Here is a 20,741-nt window from a genome sequence, read left to right as displayed (position 1 = left end):
GTACCAAGGGTGTGGGGGTTGGTTCCTGTGTGATTACTTAGTCCTGGCAGAGCGACTTGGTCCTGCTGGTCCTGATCAGTTTCCAATGTCAATCTCTCTTCCTCCACTCCCAGCCCTCACGAGCCCCCTGCAGCTCCTCGCCGCCCAGGCTAGCTCGTCCACTCCAGTGGTGGTCACCCGGCTGTGCGAGGTGGGGCCCGAGGAGCCAGCAGCAGCCACCAGCACTGCCACCCCAGCCACCGCTGCCCCTGCTGCCACCTCTGCCTCTTCCACTGGGGAGCCCGAAGTCAAAAGGTCCCGGTTGGAGGAGCCCAGTGGGACTGTCACCACGCAGGCCGGGGTGATCACAGCGGCCGGCCCACAGGGGCCTGGAACCGGGGAGTGAAGTCGCCCGCGTGGAGGTGGAGTGGAACGCACACCGAAGGGAACTCGGCGCTGGCATCGCCGCCACTCGGGCCGCGATGACAAAGCTTCACGCTGAGCGAAGCGCGGTGCCAAACGGACAGGACAGCATCTGCCTGCGCCTGGACACGCTCATCCTGCTTGTCCTTTACCTCCCGCCCCTGCTTTCGTTAAGACAGACACACGTCAACAGGCTCAGACAGCTGACTGTAAGATTCCGGGAATTGTTTGTTTTTATTTCCTTCTTCCTTTGCACCATCTTTTCTCCCCAGGCCTTTTGTCAAGGGCACGAGAGAGAAGGTTGTGGCCCAGCGTCTCAAGGACTGGATCCCAGGCAGACCCGGCCATGAGCAAAAACCAGGCTCCCAGAGCAGCCTTCATGCCCGGGAGGACTGGACAGAAACGCAGCCTAGGACACAGGCCTTCCGAGGGACGGGACGAGGACGGATGCATTCCTGCTTGTCGTCCATTGGGAATAGTCAAGAGAGAGGCAAGAACTGCCACATTGTGGACTGTGCGATGATGTTTTCTCCGTACAGTGGTGACACAGAAAGTACAAGAGTGGCATTAATTGGGGAGGGGAGGGGTCCGGTTTGGCTTTGGATCCCAAATAGTTCCTGTTTTGTTGAAACGTGGAATTCCGGCTTAATCATAAATCTGAGACAGACACAAGAGGATCATCTGTGAGGTTTCATCTGTAGATGGTGTCACAATTGCAGCCCCTGGAAGAGGAAACCTGCCACCACATCTCTACCTTCAGGAGAGGCCGTCGGCTTCCTGGATTGGTTTTGGAGGCATAAAGCTGTGTGGGTGACAGGTCAGAGCCAGTGGACTGCAGCGTCCTGCCCATGCTGCTGGCTGCACCTGCCTCGCAGGGCCTGGAAAAATCGGGGCAGCTGGGGCTCCAGGTGGAAGGAGGTCACCAACTGGACAGATGGACGTTCACGGACATGTTGCTCCAAAAACCAATGGCGAGCCCTGTTTCTCTGTGGTTCTGATGCCCCGGCACCCAGCGGCACATGCAGCACTGAGTATAGCCACTCAGTGCTTCTTCACCGAGTTCTCGCTCCATCCCAAGGCTTAGCTGCTCTTCTAAATCGGAACTGTCTCTTCTGCCCACACCTGTAGGAACTGTGGGTTCACTCAGCCACTGGGCCCAGCTCTTGCTGACTCGGTTAGTCTTGTGTGTGACACGGTGAGTGCCGAGGGCAGTACGCTCCAGCAGGTGGCACCGGCTCCCCTGAGAGGGACCCCTGTACTTGCAGACACCCTGCACCAGCTTGGAGCTGTCACTGGAGCAGGAAGTGAGCCTGAGCTGCCCGCCCTATCCCAGCCCGGTGTGGGGTCAGACTGTAGTCCTTCAGCTTCTCTTAGAGAACAGTCTCAGGAAACGGTAAGCGCGTCCCTGTGCAAAGTGACTTTTGAAGTCCTCTAGACCCCCGGTGTTGGTTCTTCTGGTGGTGGACAGCTGGAAACAACCAACTGCATGGAGCTGCACAGGCCCTGCCAAAACGGTTTTTCCCCACACGCAGCCTATCCTCAGCATTAGTCCTTCAGAAGCAAAGCTGCCTGCTCTTCCCTGAGCCCTGATGGCAGTGCCACCAAGAGACTCACAGCTTCTGTGGTCAGCGAGAGCAAGAGCGGCCGTCTTCCAGGCCTGGGACCTGGCTGGACAGGAGCTGGCTCAGAAAGAAGGGGAAACGTGGGATGTGATTCTGAGGCAGTGCAGGCAAGGTTGGCTTACATGCTGAGCTGAGCTGGCTGGAGGGCAGCGTGGAAGTGACCAGCTCCGTCTCACTGCTACCACTGTCCCCACGCGCAGCCACCCTCGTCAGTCACTGGGGACAAGTGCAGAGCCTCCTCCAGCCCCTCTCCTCCTGCCTGGACTGGGGAAGTACCTGTTCTATGTTCTCTAAGCCCCAAACTGGTTGTTTTTATGGCACTAAACGTTAAATGGGAAATAAGCTCTTTGTGAAGTCCGCACCTCTTGCCTTCGGGGAGATTTCACAGGAAGGGGTGGGACGAAAGCAGCAGGTGTGCCGTCCTCAGATGCAGTCGCCGTCAGTGATGAGAAATCACGCTGCATTCCACATAGACATTGTTATTTTATGTGAACTTGGTCTTTACAAAGTGTCTGGTGTGTGCATGGGTGGGAGTGAGTGAGCGAGCTGGGCTGAAGCAGGTCTCACGTCTCCTACCCCCAGGCCTCACCATCGAGGGTCTGTAACGAGGGACTTTTGAGGTCACGTGTTGCTTCTTTCCCTTCCTTCATTATCGTGTGCTATGCTCCAGAGGAGGAGCGTTTGCTCGTGGCCCAGCATGACCGCACAGGCTGCCCCTTGGGAAAGCGGCGGCGTCTGCCCAGACAGGACAGTTGGCCACAGGATGCTGTCAGGTTTTACCCAATCTGATGGGTCCTGCTCAGACCCTTCTCCTGACTTTGGAGGTGTTTCGGTTTTCTGTCCGTTTTCAGTGATGATCCCACCGCACGGGCTGAGGGTCAAGGAGAAGGGAGTGGAGAGGTGGGTGACTGGAACAGGGAGCGGGAGAGGACAGAAGGTTAATCAGTGACATTCTGCCACCTAGAGAGCTCGTGCCTTTTTAGCTCCTGCTGGAACTGAGAAGAAGGGACCCTGCGGGGTCAGCTGAGACTCCAGGCAGGGCCGGGAGAGGAGGGCGGGGCCTTGGGGGACTGCCACTGGGCTCACAGACAGTTCTGGATGGGCTTTCGGTCACTGGCCAGGCTGCATGCCGGCCCCATGCCAGCCCTTGGCTTAGGACTGGTAGCCAGAGGCCGAGGAGAGCCAGCCTCCCCGGGAGGTGCACGTTGCAGCTGGAAAGGTCCCCCGGTACCCTCAGAGCTGACCAAGCAATGGTATTCCCCAGACTCGTCCCTGGAATCAGGAGTGCCAGGCTGGAAGTGGCTGGTGAACGGTGGTCCTCAGTCTGGCAGCTGGTGACCCGCCACAGCCTGGATTGTAGAGGGTGGGCCAACCCAAGCAAGGTTGGGGAAAGTGAAAATAAGTCAATTCTGGCATGATCCTGGTGTCACTGCAGCCTCAGGGGTCCGAGAACCTTTTTATTTTTGTCCCCTGGGGTCTTGAGTCCACCTAAAGAGGTGAACCAGGCCGAAGGGGCACTGGCTTTGGGCAAGGCCCATGGGCCCTGCTGTTACAGCTCCCTCCATCCGTGCCCTGCCTAACCTGTCCTCACACTTACCAGCACCCAGTGCAGAAACCACACTATCTGCATGGGAAGGAAGTCACAAAAATAACTATTTTTCAGTAGTTGAGCGTTTTCCACCAAGACAGTTTAGTATAACGTTGGAAATGAGAAGCGTTGTGCCGAGAGCTCACCCCTCCTAGGACCGCCGATACCACGCACGCAGGGGGCACAGCTCCTGCCACCGCCACGAGCTCTGCAGCTTCCTCCACACCAAAGCTCTCCCAGCTAACGGTTGGTAGTTGGTAGTGTTTGGCCACAGTTAAAGGCAGACAGTCTGCAGCACAGCTCCTCTGAGACTCACACCACCCCTTTTCCCCTTCTGGCGGGCCGCTCGGGCACCCATGGTCCTGCCTGCAGATTGCCTCCCGGAGTCTGGCTTGTTCATGTTTGGGATTTGCTGTTTATTTGTGTTTTCTTTTTCCTCTGTGTAAGAACCAAGCCAAATGAAAAAGGTGAGAACAGATTTCTGAGTCGCCAAAATGAGGCTTCAGGATTCTCAGCTGGGAAGAAATGGGTTTGCTGGAGCTTTGCCGTGGCCAGAGGGTGGAGGCCTCCCTGCCCCCCAAGCCACCTGTGTATCGGCCACTCGGCTCCTGGTCCCTTTTCTCTACCTCCCTGGTCCTGGAGAAAGATTGGTTTGAGATCACAGGTATCGTTCAGCTGATGCTCTTATTTCCCCTAAAAAAAAAAGGTCTGCAGAGGGCCTGCTGTGAGATCTGTGTGGACCGAAACCCCTTGTTGGTAATGCAGAGTCCAAACAGAGGCGAAAGCTTTTCTTTGGCTTTGGGGTCAGTGTCTTACTTTCTAGAGAAAAAGAGCCATCCTAACTTAAAAAATGTAAACAAAGTGGAATGTGAGAATGTGTCAGAGACGAAGAAAGGATTTTTCCCAGAGCTTTTAGTGTAGAAATAAATACAGTGGATGCAGGCGAGTGACCTGTTTTTCTCCAAAACCCTCAAATTCTGCTTGCCCTGGAGCGACGTCAGCAATGGACTGTCACGGTCTCGGGGTCCACACCGCTGCCCAGCCTGAGAGAACACAGCACCCGGGGAGGGCGCCTGGGCACCCTGCACACTTGCTGCCTCTGTTTCCATGCTGGGTAGACTGCACTACTTGTTCTAGAATCATTTGCCAAAAACGACGGTGAGGCTCTGTCTGTAAAGAGAGCCCTGTCCACTCCTGGCTGCACATCGGCCACAGGTCAGGGTCAGGGCCCTCGTCTGGGCCGCCGAGCGGCTGGCGTGCTCCCGGTGGCCCACAGCCTCTCTGCCTCCTTCACGATACCTCTGCCCAGAAGCAATGTTATTTAATAGAATAACTTAAATTATTCACATGTGCTGCTATGAAGATGGGATTGACCTTCAGACGGGCCGACATGACGGCAGCTCTGAGGCAAGGGCAGGATTTACCCACAACGATGGTCTCTTGCTCAGTTTCTGTCCGTTATTTTCAGATCATGTTCCTATGTTTTCCAAAATCCTTTCATTTTATAAATTCCTTTCTTGAGGTCTTGTTTTCCACGTTAGGGTTTTAAAAGCGCTCAGGACGCGGCTTTCCACCCGCATGCTCACAGCCCCAAGGTTAGTGCTGCACTTCTGCTACTTGCCTTTTCACACCAAAAGCTGCTACCTTCAGTATCCAAGAGAGGGCCTGGAATCGGTGCTTGTGGCACGTCTTGGTGGCACCGCAGCCCCTGCGTGGTGTCAAGCCGCACTGTCCCCCTTGGCCTATGGGTTGGGGTCTGCCTGGTTGTGCGGGCATTCGGTTTGCGTGAGGGTCCAGAGCACCGCCGTCCTGCTCGGAACTGCTGTTTCCTCTGTCATCCCTGTCACCCGGCCCTGGGAGTTACAGCTGCTGCATAGCGTGGGATTTGGGGATACAACCCTGAGCGTTTCCTCCAAACTAAGAAATAAGCCCGTTTCACTGACTGTGGTGAGGGAAAATAGTTTTATGTTAAAAAGAGAGGAAGGTCACTTGCTGAGCTGTCCTTATCCTGCAGGCTTTGCAGGCCTGTTTGGGGGTGTCTTTCCGGGCCAGTCCTAGCCCCCGTCTCCCAGGTTCGGGCCCCAGCTCAGCTCTGCTGCTGGAGGCCATTCCTCCTCCATCTGCCTGCAGAACTGTGTCTGGAAGAAGGTCAGCATGGAGGGGCCAGGAGCCAGGCTGCCACCTGACTGGCCAAGCCAGCTGAGTGCAGTCACCGGGCATAACCCAAGGTGCTGCCTGCTGTGGGGTTGTGCTGGCTTCCTCCAGGGGTGGTGAGAAGGTTGGGGGGCGCAAGGTAACTCAATAGGTGAGAGGGCAGCAGGATTCATTAAGTCTGACGAACCTCAGCATGCCTCCGTCCTATCAGTGAACATCTGTAGCAGCTTCTTGTGGGAGGCCAAGCTCCTGGGTGGAAAATGTCCCCAGGATATCCAGCCCCAGCAGGTCCATGACAGGAGGCCCTCCTGCAGGGGGACGTTATCAGGAAGGGCTAAGCATTCACCAGGGGCAAGCGTCTGCATAGCACTTTTACACAGGACTGAAATGAAGGTCTGAATTCACGAGCCGTGGGCGGGGGGTGTCATCCGAGTGGCTGGTTTGGTCTGTTCATGGTTTTAGAAGAGAGTTAAGGGAGCGGTCGCTTTAGTTCTGGGCATTTTTCTCCCCAGGGAGAAACCCCTCTCAAAGGATTTCATTCATTCTTGGCCACCTGCTTGTCCTGGTAGCAACTGGGAAAATGAGAAGAAAACTTCTGGGGCCAGCGGGAAGGAGCAAACATGTTTCTTTGGTTGACCAGGTGAATGCTGGCTGCCCTGGACCCTGACAGCCCCCGCCAGACCCCCTTAACTGGCGTCTTCAGGTCACATTCTCCAGGTTTTAGTCACCCAGTTGCCTCCAAGGGTGAGAAGGGTTACTGTCACCTCTCTGCCCAAAGAGAATTGGAAGAATTCTGGCTCATTCTTTATGCGGGAATCTTGTTCTGGAATAGTTTGCTGATTTGGCGCATCCAAATGTTCATTGGTTTACTCTGTGTCAGGAACAATAAAGTGTTGGGGAGGCCAGGCTCGAGAGGAGCGTGGCCACTTAGCCCTTCAGCATGGCCCAGTCGGTGTTTAAGTGGTTCCCAGAGTCATGGCCTGTCCCCTGAACCATGTGGCTAAGCCGGAATGAGGTCTGTGGCTCTGCAGTGGATTTTGTCCCCTAACATGGCCTAAAGGATATTAAACTGAGCCTGTGGCCTCTTACGTTCTACGTTTAGGGGTTAACTGGTCTAGATATTTGTTTTTAATCAGTAAAAATGGGATTGAAAGTCAAACATTTTAAGCCTTGCCCTTCCCTTCTTCCTGGTACACCTTAATTTACATGCTCAGGTTCTGTCAGGATGGAAGGTGGGGGTGAGGGGAGGGGTGGACAGATCCTCTCCCAGATTCTCACTCAGATCAGCAGAGTTCAGACCTAGCGGCTCAGTGCACATGAGGGAGGATTGAACCCAATACTGAGAGTTTTTTTTTCTTATCTGACCCATGATTCTCCTGTAAAGATAATTGGGGGTGGGTGGGTGCTGTTGGGGGTGTGTGTATGTATGTGTGTGTGAGCGAGTGTGGAATTTTTTTTACAGTGGCTGTCTAAAGTGTTTTTTACAATATGTTCCATAATCAGTGCTTTAAAAAGCAGTGGTATCCTACAAAGTGGAAATTTAGGTTCTAGAGCCTTGGATGTGAAATGGAGGTCATATTGCAGTGTTTCACCACCTATAAGTAAAATGTAGTGTGGGAAACCCAGGAAGGCTTGCAGACACCCCGGCCTGGTGGTAGGAAGGCGAGACCCACGGCAGCAGGGCCGACCTGCGTTTCCATTTCAAATGGGATACAGTATTTTTTTAATAAGGAGCCATACTTTTTTTTAAAAGTTTGAGATCTGAATGTGATTTCTAATTGTATCAGACGTTAATGTTTTAAAGCTATAACAAAGTTTAAAATTTCTACTTTTTGTTTTTTCATTTATTTTAACTGTCCTTTTATCTATTAAATTGTTGTATGTGGATGGGGAAGTTTTGTTTCTCCTCTTAGCATTTGTTTCTATAACCAGAAATAAAATTATATATTAAAGAAATGACACCAGGACTCTTTCTGGTCCTTGTAGATGAGTGGCTGCTGCGGGACAGACAGACGCATGGGCAGATGGGGTGGTTACTGGAGGGCGAGAAGCTCCATTTCACGTGCAGAATGGGCACCCTCACCTCACAGAACGTTCTGTGGATTCAGTGACATAGTGCATGTCAGCTGCAGTGAAATCAGCCTCTTTTCAGTGCCTGCCAGATTCACAATTAAATCACTGTAAGATGCTTGAGTGTTTTTCCTGCAGACTACCTCTGATTTGGGATTTAATAAAAATGAGTGTCACAAATACACCATTTGCCAAGGTTCTCAGCAGGGCTTGAAACTTAACCTCTGCGTCTCTGTCTGAGACACCACCTTCTTAGGTTTCTTCCCACTTCTCTGGCCAGTCCTCAGCTGGCAGTGGACGGCGTAGCTACAGACATTGACCTGCAATCCACCTGTGGGATCAGATCCCTCCTCCATGTACAGGGTGTGCCCTTGGGCACCCTAACCAGTTTTTCAGCTTCAGACACTCATCCTTCACATAGTGGCACTGACACTCCTCAGAGTTGTCCCTCAGGTTAGCTGAGACCACTGATGTCCAGAGCTCAGCACGCAGCAGGCTTTCTATAAAGACTGCCTGGAACTGGGCTGCCTTTGCTTGCTTCCTTCCAGTGGCTGCTCAGGGGTCTGGGGGTGCCCACTCACTCACTATGCTCCCTGGGTAACACTCTGCCCCCCCCCCACTGGCTCCCACCTCCTCATCCTCAGCACCAGTCGCCCTCAGCATCTCCACATGGACACCATAAGGGCATCTCAAAACCACCAAGTTCAGAATTCACACACATGAAAGCCTAGTCCATGCGCTTCTGTCCCTCCATTGAGGTGTCTTGTCACTGCTTATCCCTCCCAGGCCTCCCTGACCCACCCTATGCAAAGGACATCCAACTTTCCCACTGCACAATTATCTGTCTGTTTCATCTTCCCATTCCTAGCATTTCTCACTACCAGACATATGTATATGTTTGTATATTTGATGATTGTCTTTGTTGGCTGTAAATTCCATGAGGGCAGGGACTTGGCCTCTCCCGTTCACTATTCCCCAGAACCAAAAACGCTGCCTGACACAACCTGGGGACTCAATCATTGTTTGTTCGTTGCATGAATGAGTCCACAAACGGCCTCGTCCCCTCCTGCCCCAATGCCAAGTGAAGGGCAACACTTGGTAAACCAGAACCCTGCCGTTGCCTTTGATTTTTCCCTGTCCCTCCTCCCGCCTCCAAATCCATCAATCCCCAGGTCCTAGAAATCCTACCCCTGAGTGGTTACTGAATTACCCACTTCTCCATCCTCGTGGCCTTTACCAGCTCAGACAACCTCCGTCTCTCCTGGACCACGGACTGCACAGCCAGTGTCTTCTCCGCCTTCCCCCAACCCCTCTTCACCATCCATTCTCATCCTGCTGCCAGACCTCAGGTTCAAGCCACAGGACACCGTCAGCACCTGCAGCTGGTCCTTCCGCTCGCTCGCCTTGGTCTGACACGCTCTGGGCTCGTCTTAGGCTCCAGAAGCCTCCCTTCTATAGGACCTGCCGAGTTTAGGCTGTCACGGCATCTATCACCCTGGATCGTCACTGCCGGGACTGTGCCCCACGCAGTCTGCAGGGTGGAAACACTGGCCGAAACAGCCTTTAGAATGACTAGAAATTGACTTTCTCTCTGAGCCTGTTGTCTCATCTGTAAAATAGAGATACCGACAGCCTGTGGTTATGGTGGGGATTGAAGAAGATGTTTAACATCTGCACGTACAGCCTATGATAGGTGCTAAACAAATGGAAGCTTAAAAAAGAAAAAAACTGCCAAGAGCCGCAGCTGTTTCTTGCCAACCGCTGGACACACATCCAACGGCGTTGTGTTTATGAAACAACCCTGAACTAGAGCAACGGCGCCGCGGCGCCCGGGTCCCGGGTCCCGGGAGGCCGAGGTGCCAAATCCCGGGCTCCCCAGCCCGCGAAGGCGCCCGGGAGCCGATCCGGACCCGCGGCTCCAACGCAGACGGCTCCGCCCCCAGAAGCTCCGCCAAAGCTCATTGGTCGGCGGTCCCTGCGTGACGCGGCACGTGACGCGACCCGGAAGCCGGCGGTGCCGCGGACCTGGGCTGCCCGGAGGTGCGAGCGCCTGGCGCGCGCCGGCGGCGGCGGGATGTTCACGGCGGGGGCGGAGAGGCTGCTCCGCCAGGCCAGGTGCCCGCGCCTTTGCTTCCGAGGGCCCGGTGGTGGGGCTCAGCGCGGGGCCTGGGCCGGCGGCTTGGCGGAGCCGGTCTAGACCCGCGTTAGAGGCGGGGGGACGGGGAGGCCACGCCGCCAGGCCCGGGGAGAGTGGAGCTGGTCCACGGAGGAGGATGAGTGGAACGTGGGATGGGCCCCCGCTGCCTGTGTGGCCAAAGGCTTGGCGGTGAGACCCCCACGGCCGGCCGGAGGGGGGTGGCCAGAAGCTGTCAGTTGCTCCAGGGTCAAGAGCGCAAAGCCACAGAGGCCAGACAGCCCGTTGGTATCGGGTGAGCCATGGCGACTCGGGAGTGGATGCCGTCTGAGGACGTGGGGCAGCCTGCATGTTGTGATTTAGAAAGATGGCACCTCCTACGTGATTGGGTGGGTTGAGAAATTACCCACCGTCTTCTGGCCTCAAACGGGCTCTGGACTCCCACTAAGTGGTCGGTAGCCCCTTCCTCACCAGCTAACCAGTCATGGGAGAAAGCAGAATGTAGGCCGGGACTGAAACCCCACCGTCCGTCAGGTAGTCTAAGACTCGATGCTACGTGTTTAAAAGAAGAAAACGCAATCCGAACCACAAGCTCATGGTAAACTTAAAAAAACGAAAACCTGGAATCTGAGCTGGGCCACTTGGGAAAGATTAGGGTGGTTGAGGCTGCTGTGATTAAGGTGAAGCATGACCTTGAGTGCAGGTTAGGTTCTAACGCCTGTGAACAGGACAAAAATAGATGGTCAAAATAACCCTTGAAAATCTACAAGGCAGTGCTTCATGGGTTTGCAGCACCATCTCCCAATAAGTCCAGAAGAGCCTGTATTTCCTTCAATATTGGACAGATATCCCAATATCCTCATTCAAGTTCTAATATTCTAATTCAAGTTCACTTGAATTTAGGGGCTGTACTAAATGATAATAGATATCTTTAAATAGTAGCATTTCACTCAACATGTTCACCCCGAAGGTCTTGCTGAGAGACATGGCAGAGGTGAGACCCACTCAGAACGTCGTTGGTTTACCTCTGCAACTCACCTTATACTTAAGGTCATTAATTCGTGGACTGAACAGCAGAAGGAATAGCCCTCACTATTTAAGTTCATGTTTCTCCATCTCTCTGTCTTGGGTGGGCGGGAGGATTGAGGGCAATGTATGCTGAAATAGCCGTAAGTAAAATGTGTGAGTTGTACAATTCCTCGCGGCTAGAATTTGAGGAAAGTGAATAACTATCAGTGAGGTCGTGCTAACTTTCACTATATGTTTTACTTTAATTAACACTGTGATTTTTGGTGGCACTTTATATTGCTAAGAGTTGGGAGTCAGGATTTGGAGTGAATTTTACTTTTCAAATTTTTCAGAAATGGAAAGCAAGAGTGAAAAAAGTTATCAAAGACTTCTCTTGTAAGCTGAAGAAGAGGTGAAGAAAGTGGGATTCGGATGGGGGGGTGGATGGATGGGTGGGTGCAGCAAGGTCAGGGAAGCAGAAGAACAAGACACCTGATCAGCAGCTCAGAGTGAGTGAGGAGTTAACCAGCAAGGGAAGAAGTCAAGAGTCTTTCAGGTAGAGGGCCTGTGCGAAGGGTCAGGAGCAAGAGAAAACGACTCGAGGCTCTGGGGGAGCAGGGCGGTGTTAGGGCCTGTGTGCACTGTTCACGTCTGTAGGAGTTTGGGTGTGACAGCACTGGGGAGCTAGGGAAAGGTCTGAGCAGATTGGCCTTTTGGAAAGAATCCTGTGATGTGGAGAATATATGGGAAGGGGTTCGTCTGGGATGAGGAGTACCACCGCCTGTGGATTGCTGAGTCCCGAGGAGAAGAACCAGGTCCAGCTGATTTGTCACGAGAGGCGCATCGTGGGTGGTGTAATCACCTTCTTCCCTTGAGACCCAGGGTTCTCTGCTCAGTCGGGAGTGTCCCTGCATCTGCACGAGTCATCCTGTTGCAGCTCCCAGCTCAGGGCAGCATTTCTGGGTCCCTTGACAAGGTCTGTCGATGCCAGGCTGCTGACAACGTCTTCTTTGTTTAGGGAGATCCAGGACGAGGAACTGAAAAAGTTCTGTTCCCGGGTCAGTAAGCTGCTGCAGAAGGAGGACTTAGGGCCCGATGCCGCCGACGCCCTCCGGCGGCTTTTCCTCATCGTCTCGGCCACAAAATATAACAGGAAGTGAGTGAAGTCAGCTTTGGGTATGGCAGGCCGGGGCCGGGCCCCCACAGGTGCAAAACCTTTGGCGTTTGACCTGTGTCCACTTAAACCAGTGCTAAAGGTCCTCAAATATAAAAGTTCTGTCCACTTGCCCAAGGGACCCGGGCCACCTCTCTGGGGTGGGAGGCGAGTGACCGAGCTCTGGGAGCCAGGCACTCTTGTGGCGGCCTGACATGCCACCCGCCCGCTGTGGTCTTGCCGTCCCAGGCTGGAGAAGACGTGTGTGGACCTGCTACAGACAACCCTGTGTCTGCCCACGTGCCCTGAGCAGCTCCAGCTTCTCTGTGCCGCCATCCTGAGAGAGATGTCACCCTGTGACAGCCTGAGCCTCTGCTGTGACCACATCCAGAATACGCGGCAGCTGAGCCTGGTGGCCTCTGTGCTCTTGGCCCAGGTAGCACAACTGTCACCACTCAGGTTGGCCACCCTGCCCTTAGTGCCCCTGGGGCCCCGAGAGAAGCAGCAGGCCGGCGTGCAGTCCCTGAGCGCAGGCTCAGCTTGGCTTCCCTCCATGCACCAGTTTCTATGGCTGCCTCAGGTGTGCCAGCACTTGGATGCATCTGGAGCGGGCAGAAACACCTGCCCCCTGCCTCTCCCCATCTTCCCTTCTTCCCCCTGTTCCTAAGGAAGTAGCCAGGACTCCGTGCAGGCTAATTAGGCTGCAGGGCTCGGGCTGCTCTGGCGACATTCCTAGGTGCCCATAAGCGGTGGCACGATGGAATCAATGGTGCTAAAAGAGTGGCAGCCTTCAGAATTTGACAGTCCCCTTTCCAGATGTCTTCAGACAAAATGACTTGTCGTCAGGCACTTGGGCAAGTCAGCTTTCATGTTCCACTTGTGACTTGTGTTTGATTTGCAGGGTGACAAAAAGCAAGAGGTCAGAAATGTGGGCCTGCGTGTCTTCAAAGTCCTTGAGAGCCGGCAGCCCGAGGGGCCCAGCCTGCGGCCCCTCCTCCCAGTCCTGTCCAAGGTCACCAGCCTCGCCCCGGGCACCCTCCACCAAGGTACCCACCCTTCCTGAGAGGCCTGTGCCGCCAGCACAGAATAGAGATGAGCCCACCCTGGGAAGAAGGTGGGACAGGACGTCGCTGCGTCTGTGTGGGTGTCAGGTGGCCTGAGAGCCTGGGGCTGTCGGGAGCTGCTTATTTTCCAGAAAGACCCACCAGTGCCCTGTGCAGCCTGAGTGTGGGGTTTAACTCGTTTCCCACAGCGTTGTCCCCACCCCCTCTGCAGACCAGACCAACGTGCTCAATAAGAGGCTGGTGGACTGGCTCCGCTACGCCAGTGTCCAGCAGGGCCTTGTACATTCTTCCGGAGGCTTCTTCTCCACCCCCAGGGCCCGGCAGGTGAGGCTGGACAGACTCGCAGAACCTCCCTGTGTCTGGGCCACCTCGACCAGCCTTGCCTGCAGGGTCCCGTTGTGTCTTCCTGTCCTCCCGCCTGCCCTGCTTCCATAATGATCCCTCTTTCCTGTCTCCACTCGGTGGTGGGGAGGGAAACTTTGGGTCATGAACACTCAGCCCGTGACGCTCTGTGCCCCCAGAACCTGCTGGGGGTTACTCATCTGGTGAAGGGCCGTGTTCTTACCTCCAGTGCCAGTGTTTATACATCTGACGAAGGGTGGGCCCCTCTAGTTCTAGAAGAGTGTGGATGAGCCCGTTGGCCTTTCCCAGTGCCAGCCCCCACCCGCCACAGCCCCGCGGACCCTGCAGAGCTGCCTGTCCTTCCTTGCCTCCCACAGCCAGGTCCTGTCACCGAGGTGGACGGGGCTGTGGCCACAGACTTCTTCACAGTGCTGTCCACGGGCCAGCACTTCACAGAGGACCAATGGCTGAACGTGCAGGCCTTCTCCATGCTTCGGGCGTGGCTGCTGCACAGCAGCCCCGAGGGCACAGGCCCCGCGGACACAGGTGGGACATGGTGGGACGTGCTGTGCCCTGGGAGACTTGGCCGCCTTGGCTGAGCCTCGGTGACACCCGCAGGCCCTTCCCAGACACTGGGGCACACGGTTGCAGGATTGTCCAGGCCTCCTCACTGAACTTGTCCTCGGCACGCTGAGGACTTCCCGGGGAGAACCAAGTACACTGAGGGTGGCCAGTGAGGGGGAAGGTGGCTGGGGCGAGACTGGGCATCTGGCCCAGGGCCTTGGGCGTCTGCAGTGGCGGCTCTTCACACCCTCTGGACAGACAGCAGCCACATATGGAGTCGACTCGTCCCATTGCGCCCATCCGTCCTCTCTTCCAGATGACAGATCAGAGCTGGAGGGCTCCACCCTGTCTGTGCTCTCTGCCGCCACCTCCACCAGCCGCCTGCTGCCCCCCCAGGAGCGGCTGAGGGACAAGGCCTTCGAGTACTGCCAGCGCCTCATCGAGCAGAGTAACCGGCGTGAGTGCCCTGGGCGCTGGCCCCCTCCCGCAGTGTCATGCCTCGGGCTGCTCCTTTTTCCCAGGGGGCTTTTGGTTTTCAGGCATCACCCCCAGGGAGCTGAGCACTGACAGAACCTACCCCAGGCTCTTCAGGGCTGCGTGTGCCAGCCTGAGTCCCCACCTCACGTCTGCCCTGGGGGGCAGCTCTCTGCCAAGCTCTGCCCTGTCCCTCCGCCCACTCCTTGAGCTTCCAGAACACAGCGCGCCTTCTCGTTTGGCTGTCTTGATGCTGGCACAGAGACCAGCTGACTGCCTTCCTTCCCCAGGAGCCCTGAGGAAGGGGGACGCAGACCTGCAGAAAGCTGTGAGTGCCCGGCGGGGCCGGGGGGGCAGCTGGGGGCTCACGTTCTCCATCTGAGCGCGCCTTGGGTCTCCACAGTGCCTGGTGGAGGCCGTGCTGGTGCTGGACGTGCTCTGCAGGCAGGACCCCTCCTTCCTGTACCGCACCCTCTCCTGCCTGAAGGGCCTGCATGCACGGCTGTGCGGGGACCCCACCAGCGTGCGAGCGCTGCTGCCCCTCGCCCAGTTCTTCCTGAACCACGGTGAGCTCCATCTCACACATGGTCTCCAGGGCTGCGGGTGCTCAGTGGGGCCCTGAGGGAGAGCAGTCCCTTCCTGGTCAAGGGCTTTGCTCTTCCTGCTGCCCTCCTTCTTTGCTTGAATGATGTCATTGCGCCAATGGACTATGAGCACTAGATGGCGGTAGTTTGTAACAGATTTACGTAGCAAATTAAAATGTTCCCGACTTGCTGTCGCTCTTAGAACTCCCTTTGCCATGAGCGTTTATGAGAGCTTCATGGAAGGTGCCCTGAAATCAGCAGCTTCCAAAGAATGTTCCACCTCAGTTACTCAGCGGGCTTGGTCTGTGGCCAGAGCCACTTGGGAAGAGCTGAATACAGCTCAGCCAGTTTTCCTCGTGCACAATGGATAGCCCAGAGCCTTTGGTGTCCTCGGGACCCGTGTGGCCATGGAGACTTAGTCTGAGACTCTGAGGGGCCCTAGCCCGCAACAGAGGTGTTCCCACAATGAGGTGTAGACGCTTCTGCCGGGCCGTCAGCCCTCATGGACCTTGTACCTTTCAGGGGAGGCAGTTGCAGTGGACTCGGAAGCCGTGTGCCAGCACCTGTTCACCAGGACCCCTTCTGAGCTCTTCCACAGCCCGACACTGGCCTTCGAGTTCATCCAGTTCTGCAGAGACAACCTCCCCCAGTTTGGCAGAAACCTCAGCGTTCTCAAATTGAGCTTCCCCAACCTCTTTAAGGCATGCTCGCTGGTGCCTGGGCCAGAGTGGGGGGCTGGGTGCCTGAGCAGGGCGGCACAGAGTCCCCAGGCTCTCCCTTCTGCCATGGGGCCCTTGGGCGCGTCCTGGCCGTGATCACAGGGCTCGGGGCCGGTGGCCTGGGGTGCAGGGCAGAGGGCGAGGTGGGGTGTCCTGGGGTTTCCACATGCCACAGATAAACAGCTTCACTGTCAGGCAAAGCCTTGTTCTGACCCTCTTGGGAAGGCCTGACTGTGTGGTTTTGTGGTTTTCACATAATTTGTACAGATCTTCGCCTCCATCCTGGCAGCCTTGCCTGGTGTGTTCAGTCCTTTGGTGCCATTGCCTTTGGATGTGTCTTCTGTAACTGGCAGTCACTGCATGGCCTTTTCAAAGTCAGCTGGAGACTTAGGCCTTTAATTAGAGAAAAAGACAACGTGACAAGTGGCAAGTGGTTTAATTGTTGGTACAAAAGTGAATGTAGAAGAAAAAAGAATAGTGAGAGAAAAGTTGGAGGGAGTTTTCAGAGCTCTGGGTCACAGTGATGTATGGGAAGGTGAGGGGACCAATGCAGACAGCCCTGCCCAATGGCAGCACGTCAGTGGCAGCAGTGACGAGGTCCTGGCCTGCTTTGTGGTGCCCTGTGGGCTCCCAGCCGCTGGCCCCACTACTAGGCTTCGAGACCCACACGCAGCTTCCTGGTTCCCGTCTGAGCCGCCCTGCTTGTCCCTGCAGTTCCTGGCCTGGAACAGCCCGCCCCTGACCTCTGAGTTTGTGGCGTTCCTCCCGTCGCTGGTCGATGCCAGCACGGCCGTGGAGATGCTCCATGCACTGTTGGACCTGCCGTGTCTGACCGCGGCCTTGGACCTGCAGCTCAGGTAAGCCTGAGGGGTGCCACCTGGTCACGCATGCCCGGCCCGTCTCCTTGCGGTCCCCACCGTGCCCCTGTCCCTCCAGCATGGGACCCTCCTCTGGGGTCCATTCTTCCCTGACTGCCCTGTGCTCTGCAAAGTGAGCTGCCTGTGAGGCACAGCTCCTTCTGTGCTCCGGCCACACACACACTGATGGCAGCCCAGGGCCCTCAGCCTACCTTCCACTCAGCCCTGGAGCTGCCCCTGCTCCCGCCAGGGCCGCTGCGCCCCCTGCACATGCCGGGCCGCCAGGCCCTTTCTGTTCACCCTGAGGCTCATCACAGCCAGGACACTGTGATGTCTCCCTGACCAGTGGGTGCCTGTGAGGGCTGGGGCTGTCGGGTCTCGATTAGCCTGTGCCCAGAGCCCATGTCTGAGCCCGGCCTTGGGCGGGTGACCACGCACAGGTCATCGCCAGCTGCATCCGAGAGACCGCTCTGGGACACCTCCCTCCGGACCCCCAGCTGCCTGGAGGCCTTCCGGGACCCGCAGTTCCAGGGTCTCTTCCAGTACCTGCTGCGTGCCAAAGCCAGCGGAACCACAGAGAGGTAGGGGTCCCTCAGGCTGGGGAGCCACTGGGACAGGGCTATGTGTGGCAGCAGCCCAGTCCCAGGGCAGCTGGGCCCTGGCGGCCACCCCCAGGCCTAGCACCTTCTGACCTGAAGAGGTAGCTGCCATCACCCCCACCACAGCAGGCACCAGCCACGGCACCCAGTGCTCGGCTCCTTCAGGTCTGCAAGTCAGTCCTCGTAACCCTGCGAGGTAGGCACTGTGGTGACTCCATTCTACAGATGGAGAAACTGAGGCTTAGCACCCCCTAGGAGCAGGAGGCCCAGGACTAGAACGAGACCTCCTCACCCCAGACACCTTGACCCAGCCCCACACCAGCCCTCCCTGGATTCCGTGGGAGCAGGGCCATCCTGAGGAGTGAGTGTCTGACAGGAGTGGGACTTGAGAGCACAGATGTGCATGGTGACAGGGTGACAGTGACCTCCTTTGATGAGGGCAGTGCAGGTGGTTTCAGAACTTGGTTAAGGCCACAGCACTCGGACCCTCCTCTCTTCTCACAGGCGTTGGTCTGTGGGGTTATAAGGCGTGTCTTCGGGCCCCAGGTAGGGTGGGGGTGCGGGCAGCACTCAGTGGGCCACGCCGTGTGTCCCCTAGGTTGGCACCACTCCACCAGCTGCTGCAGCCCATGGCCAGCTGCGCCCGGGTGGTCCAGTGCGCCGAGGCTGTGCCCACCCTGCTCCGGGTGTTCTTCTCAGCAGTGAGCCAGGTGAGCCTGCTGCCCGGGTCCCCACTGCCATGGGCCTCACGCACCCAGGGCACAGGCTGGCCTGGACAATGGCCTGCCCTTGCCCTTTGCAGAGCTTCAGCTGAGGATCAGTGTGTCATAGAGGAAAGGCCAGCACTTCTAGCCCCAGCCAGGGTGCTGTCCCTCCCACCCAGCCCGTCCTCCCCAGGACAGAGGACACTCGAGTGGCCCCCAGGCCACAGAAACAGCTTGGGAGGTGGGACTGAGTCTGTCTCTTGCACTTGACCCCCAGTTTACCGACAAGGCGCTGACCAACCAGCTGGCACTGCTGCTCCTAGAGAGAAGTGACTCGCTTTACCAGGTCCCAGGGTACGAAGCCAGCGTGCACAGGTGGGTCCTTCCTGTCGGTCACCTGTGAGGCTTCACCCCTCCTGGTTTCACTGACCCCTTACACTTAGCTTGTCACAGCTGCCATCCCCCACTTACCGCCCTGGCTGCTCCAGCACTGCCACTGCCGTCATCATCCTCAGGCCCAGCCCAGGTGCTGCACAGACCCCTCCATCCCAAATCCAGAATGTTCCCACGTCCTCCCCTTCCGCGAGCCTGTTATCTTTAGCGCTGGCCCAAGTCCCTCTTGCGCAGGGCCTTCCAGACCATCTGTCCTTGTCCCCTGTCTGAAGGCCTGATACTTGCAGGCTTGGCCGCACTCCACTCCCAAGCCCAGGCCCGAGGACAGAGCCGGTCCCAGCGTCCTCCCCAGTGGGGCGACAGGTCCACCTGGTGCTCAGCGCTCTCCTGTCTGCCTCCTGGCCCTTGTTCGGGATGGGGACTGTGGGTCTGGGGTCGCGAGGGGCGTGCAGCAGCCTGCGAGCGTCCTTTCCGAGCAGGGTGCTGAGCTCCGAGTTCCTGGCCCTGTGCGCGCGGCACCCCTCCCTGGTGGTCGAGCTGGCGAAAGAGCTCCTGGAATTCCTGGGCGGCACCGGCGGCTTACGCAGCGGTGCACGCATGCTCAGCTCCGTGGTAAGCCAGGCCGTGCCCGTCCCCCTGCTGGCGTGGGGGAGCCTGGGCGTGCGCTGAGGCGCTGTCCCCGCCTAGGTGTGGGCCGTCGGCGAGTACCTGTCGGTGTGCTGGGACCGGCGCTGCACCGTGGAACAGATCAACAAGCTCTTCGAAGCCCTGGAAGCCCTGCTGTTCGAGCTCGCGCAGTCCCGCCCCTCTGCCACGCTTCCCAAGTGCCCTCCTCAGGTCGTCACCACACTGATGACCACACTGACCAAGCTGGCCTCCCGGAGCCAAGACCTGATCCCCAGGTACTGGGTAGGAGTGGGCAGAGGGGACCTGAGGGGCAGCGGGGAGGAAGGAAAGGGGCTTTGGAGGCCGGGACACAGCGACAGCAGCACGAGGGTTTGGGTCGCTGCAGGCGGTATGCAATATGGCAGCTGACACCACTTCTCCGAGCTACAGCCACACTAGCTGGGTGACTCTGGCTGGGTCGCCTCCCCTAGGCTCCTGGCCATGTGAGGCCTGTGTCTGCAGCTGACTGGCCAGGTCCCCTTGTCCCCAGGGTCTCTCTGTTCCTGTCAAAGATGAGGACCCTGGCCCTGAGCCCAGCCGCGAGCTCCGTGCACTGTGAGGAGGGCGTGGGAGCCGTGCGCAGGCGGGCCACCGAGCTGCTGCACCTGTTAAAGATGCCCAGCGTGGCCCAGTTTGTGTTCACACCCAGCGTGGACGTGTCCGAGCCCCGCTATCACCGCGACACCAACACGGCCCTGCCCCTGGCACTGTGCATGGTCAGTCGGCTGGTGGAGAAAGAGGCGGGCCTCCTGCCAGGGTGAAGGGACAGTGACCAGGTGGACGCCAGCCGGGGCGCAGATTAAGAGCCTGGTATTAGGGCCAAGCCCAGGCTTTAGAGGTCAGAACGGACATCAGGAGGGGCCTGGCTCCTGGGAGGGGGGTCCCGGTGGGTCTCGGTCTCTCAGGGCTGGTCAGGGCTGTCGCAGTCCCACCCTGCGGGGCTTGTCTCTAAACCCCCTCCCCGTGACCATCCTGAGGTGCATGGTGAAGCAGCTCTGATTTGTGCCTCTAGCCCCCTTGGGGGCTGGATCGGAGCTGCTTGGTCAGTGCCCTGCTGTTCCTTTTTGGGGGTAGTTTGGGGCAAGAAGAGATTCAGCAAAAATAAACTTCCGTTGAAAGTTTCTGCGTGAACAAGGCAGGGTTGTTCCCTTTCCGTGCACGCAGGGAAGAGGATCATGTACAGGGAGCCCTGCTTCTGAGCCCAAGGGCACTTTCCAGTGCTGCTGGGCTGGGAGAGCTGGCCCTGGGGATGGAAGGGCCCCACCTGGCCGGGCCAGGCACCTGGGCTGTTCCTTCCCACTTCTTCCCAATGTGTAAGGGCCAAGTGCTACTCAGCTCCAATGTCACAGGTGCCCCAGGATAACATCAGATACACGCAGTCAGGAAGGAAGAGGTGCGACGCTTCCAGAGGTGGTAGCAGCCCCTGGAGAAACGCGTTTGGTCTGGGTGCGTTTCCAGTGCATCTTCTTATGCTCCTGAATCACTTAAAGATGCTGAGGCTGGGGCGCCCAGGCCTCTGCCGGGTGGGCTGGAGGTGCTGTCGCCTTTACAGGCCTGCAGCCTCTTGCCATTACAGGGGAGAGCAGTGCCCTCCAAGGTGGGGTCTCCCAGCAGCAGGGCGCCCAGTGACCCTGACACCTGCTG

At 57.2% G+C, this 20,741-nt stretch overlaps 2 protein-coding genes across 4 annotated transcripts in view; both read left to right on the top strand.

The window, feature by feature from the left end:
• Positions 1-7,725, top strand: part of FOXK1 (forkhead box K1) — a 63,840-nt gene extending 56,115 nt beyond the window's left edge. Inside the window, exon 9 of the mRNA XM_019753637.3 lies at positions 114-7,725. Within this exon, the coding sequence (XP_019609196.3) occupies positions 114-385 (272 nt within the window). The 3' untranslated portion in view covers positions 386-7,725. The remainder of the gene's footprint in view (positions 1-113) is intronic.
• A 2,078-nt stretch (positions 7,726-9,803) lies between these two features.
• On the top strand, positions 9,804-20,220 carry AP5Z1 (adaptor related protein complex 5 subunit zeta 1). Of its 3 annotated transcripts, none has more exons than XM_019753632.3 (17): positions 9,804-9,951; positions 11,997-12,134; positions 12,381-12,567; positions 13,033-13,177; positions 13,407-13,519; positions 13,915-14,083; positions 14,418-14,558; positions 14,866-14,903; positions 14,979-15,141; positions 15,682-15,860; positions 16,593-16,735; positions 17,176-17,316; positions 17,933-18,044; positions 18,316-18,413; positions 18,911-19,043; positions 19,119-19,333; positions 19,588-20,220. In XM_019753632.3, exons 1-17 carry the CDS (start codon positions 9,911-9,913, stop codon positions 19,856-19,858), a joined length of 2,427 nt encoding a protein of 808 aa, XP_019609191.3. In that variant the 5' UTR covers positions 9,804-9,910; the 3' UTR covers positions 19,859-20,220. The 3 variants fall into 3 exon arrangements, with proteins under 3 accessions (XP_019609191.3, XP_074170079.2, XP_088654915.1); XM_074313978.2 differs by having other exon boundaries at positions 9,858-10,265; XM_088798789.1 differs by lacking the exon at positions 9,804-9,951 and adding an exon at positions 10,440-10,471.
• The last annotated feature ends 521 nt before the right edge of the window (positions 20,221-20,741 follow it).

This window comes from Rhinolophus sinicus, chromosome 5 (assembly GCF_057876585.1).
Source record: "Rhinolophus sinicus isolate RSI-liver-muscle chromosome 5, RSI-T2T, whole genome shotgun sequence".
NCBI lineage: Eukaryota > Metazoa > Chordata > Mammalia > Chiroptera > Rhinolophidae > Rhinolophus > Rhinolophus sinicus.
This window is presented reverse-complemented; position numbering and strand designations above follow the sequence as displayed.

Bases quoted from the DNA above. Each gene is read 5' to 3' on its own strand.
- AP5Z1 (XM_074313978.2), top strand. From the start codon at position 10,126: ATGGGCCCCCGCTGCCTGTGTGGCCAAAGGCTTGGCGGTGAGACCCCC. The intron at 14,084-14,417 runs GTGGGACATGGT...CCTCTCTTCCAG, and splicing joins CACAGGCCCCGCGGACACAG to ATGACAGATCAGAGCTGGAG. The intron at 19,044-19,118 runs GTAAGCCAGGCC...GTCCCCGCCTAG, and splicing joins CACGCATGCTCAGCTCCGTG to GTGTGGGCCGTCGGCGAGTA.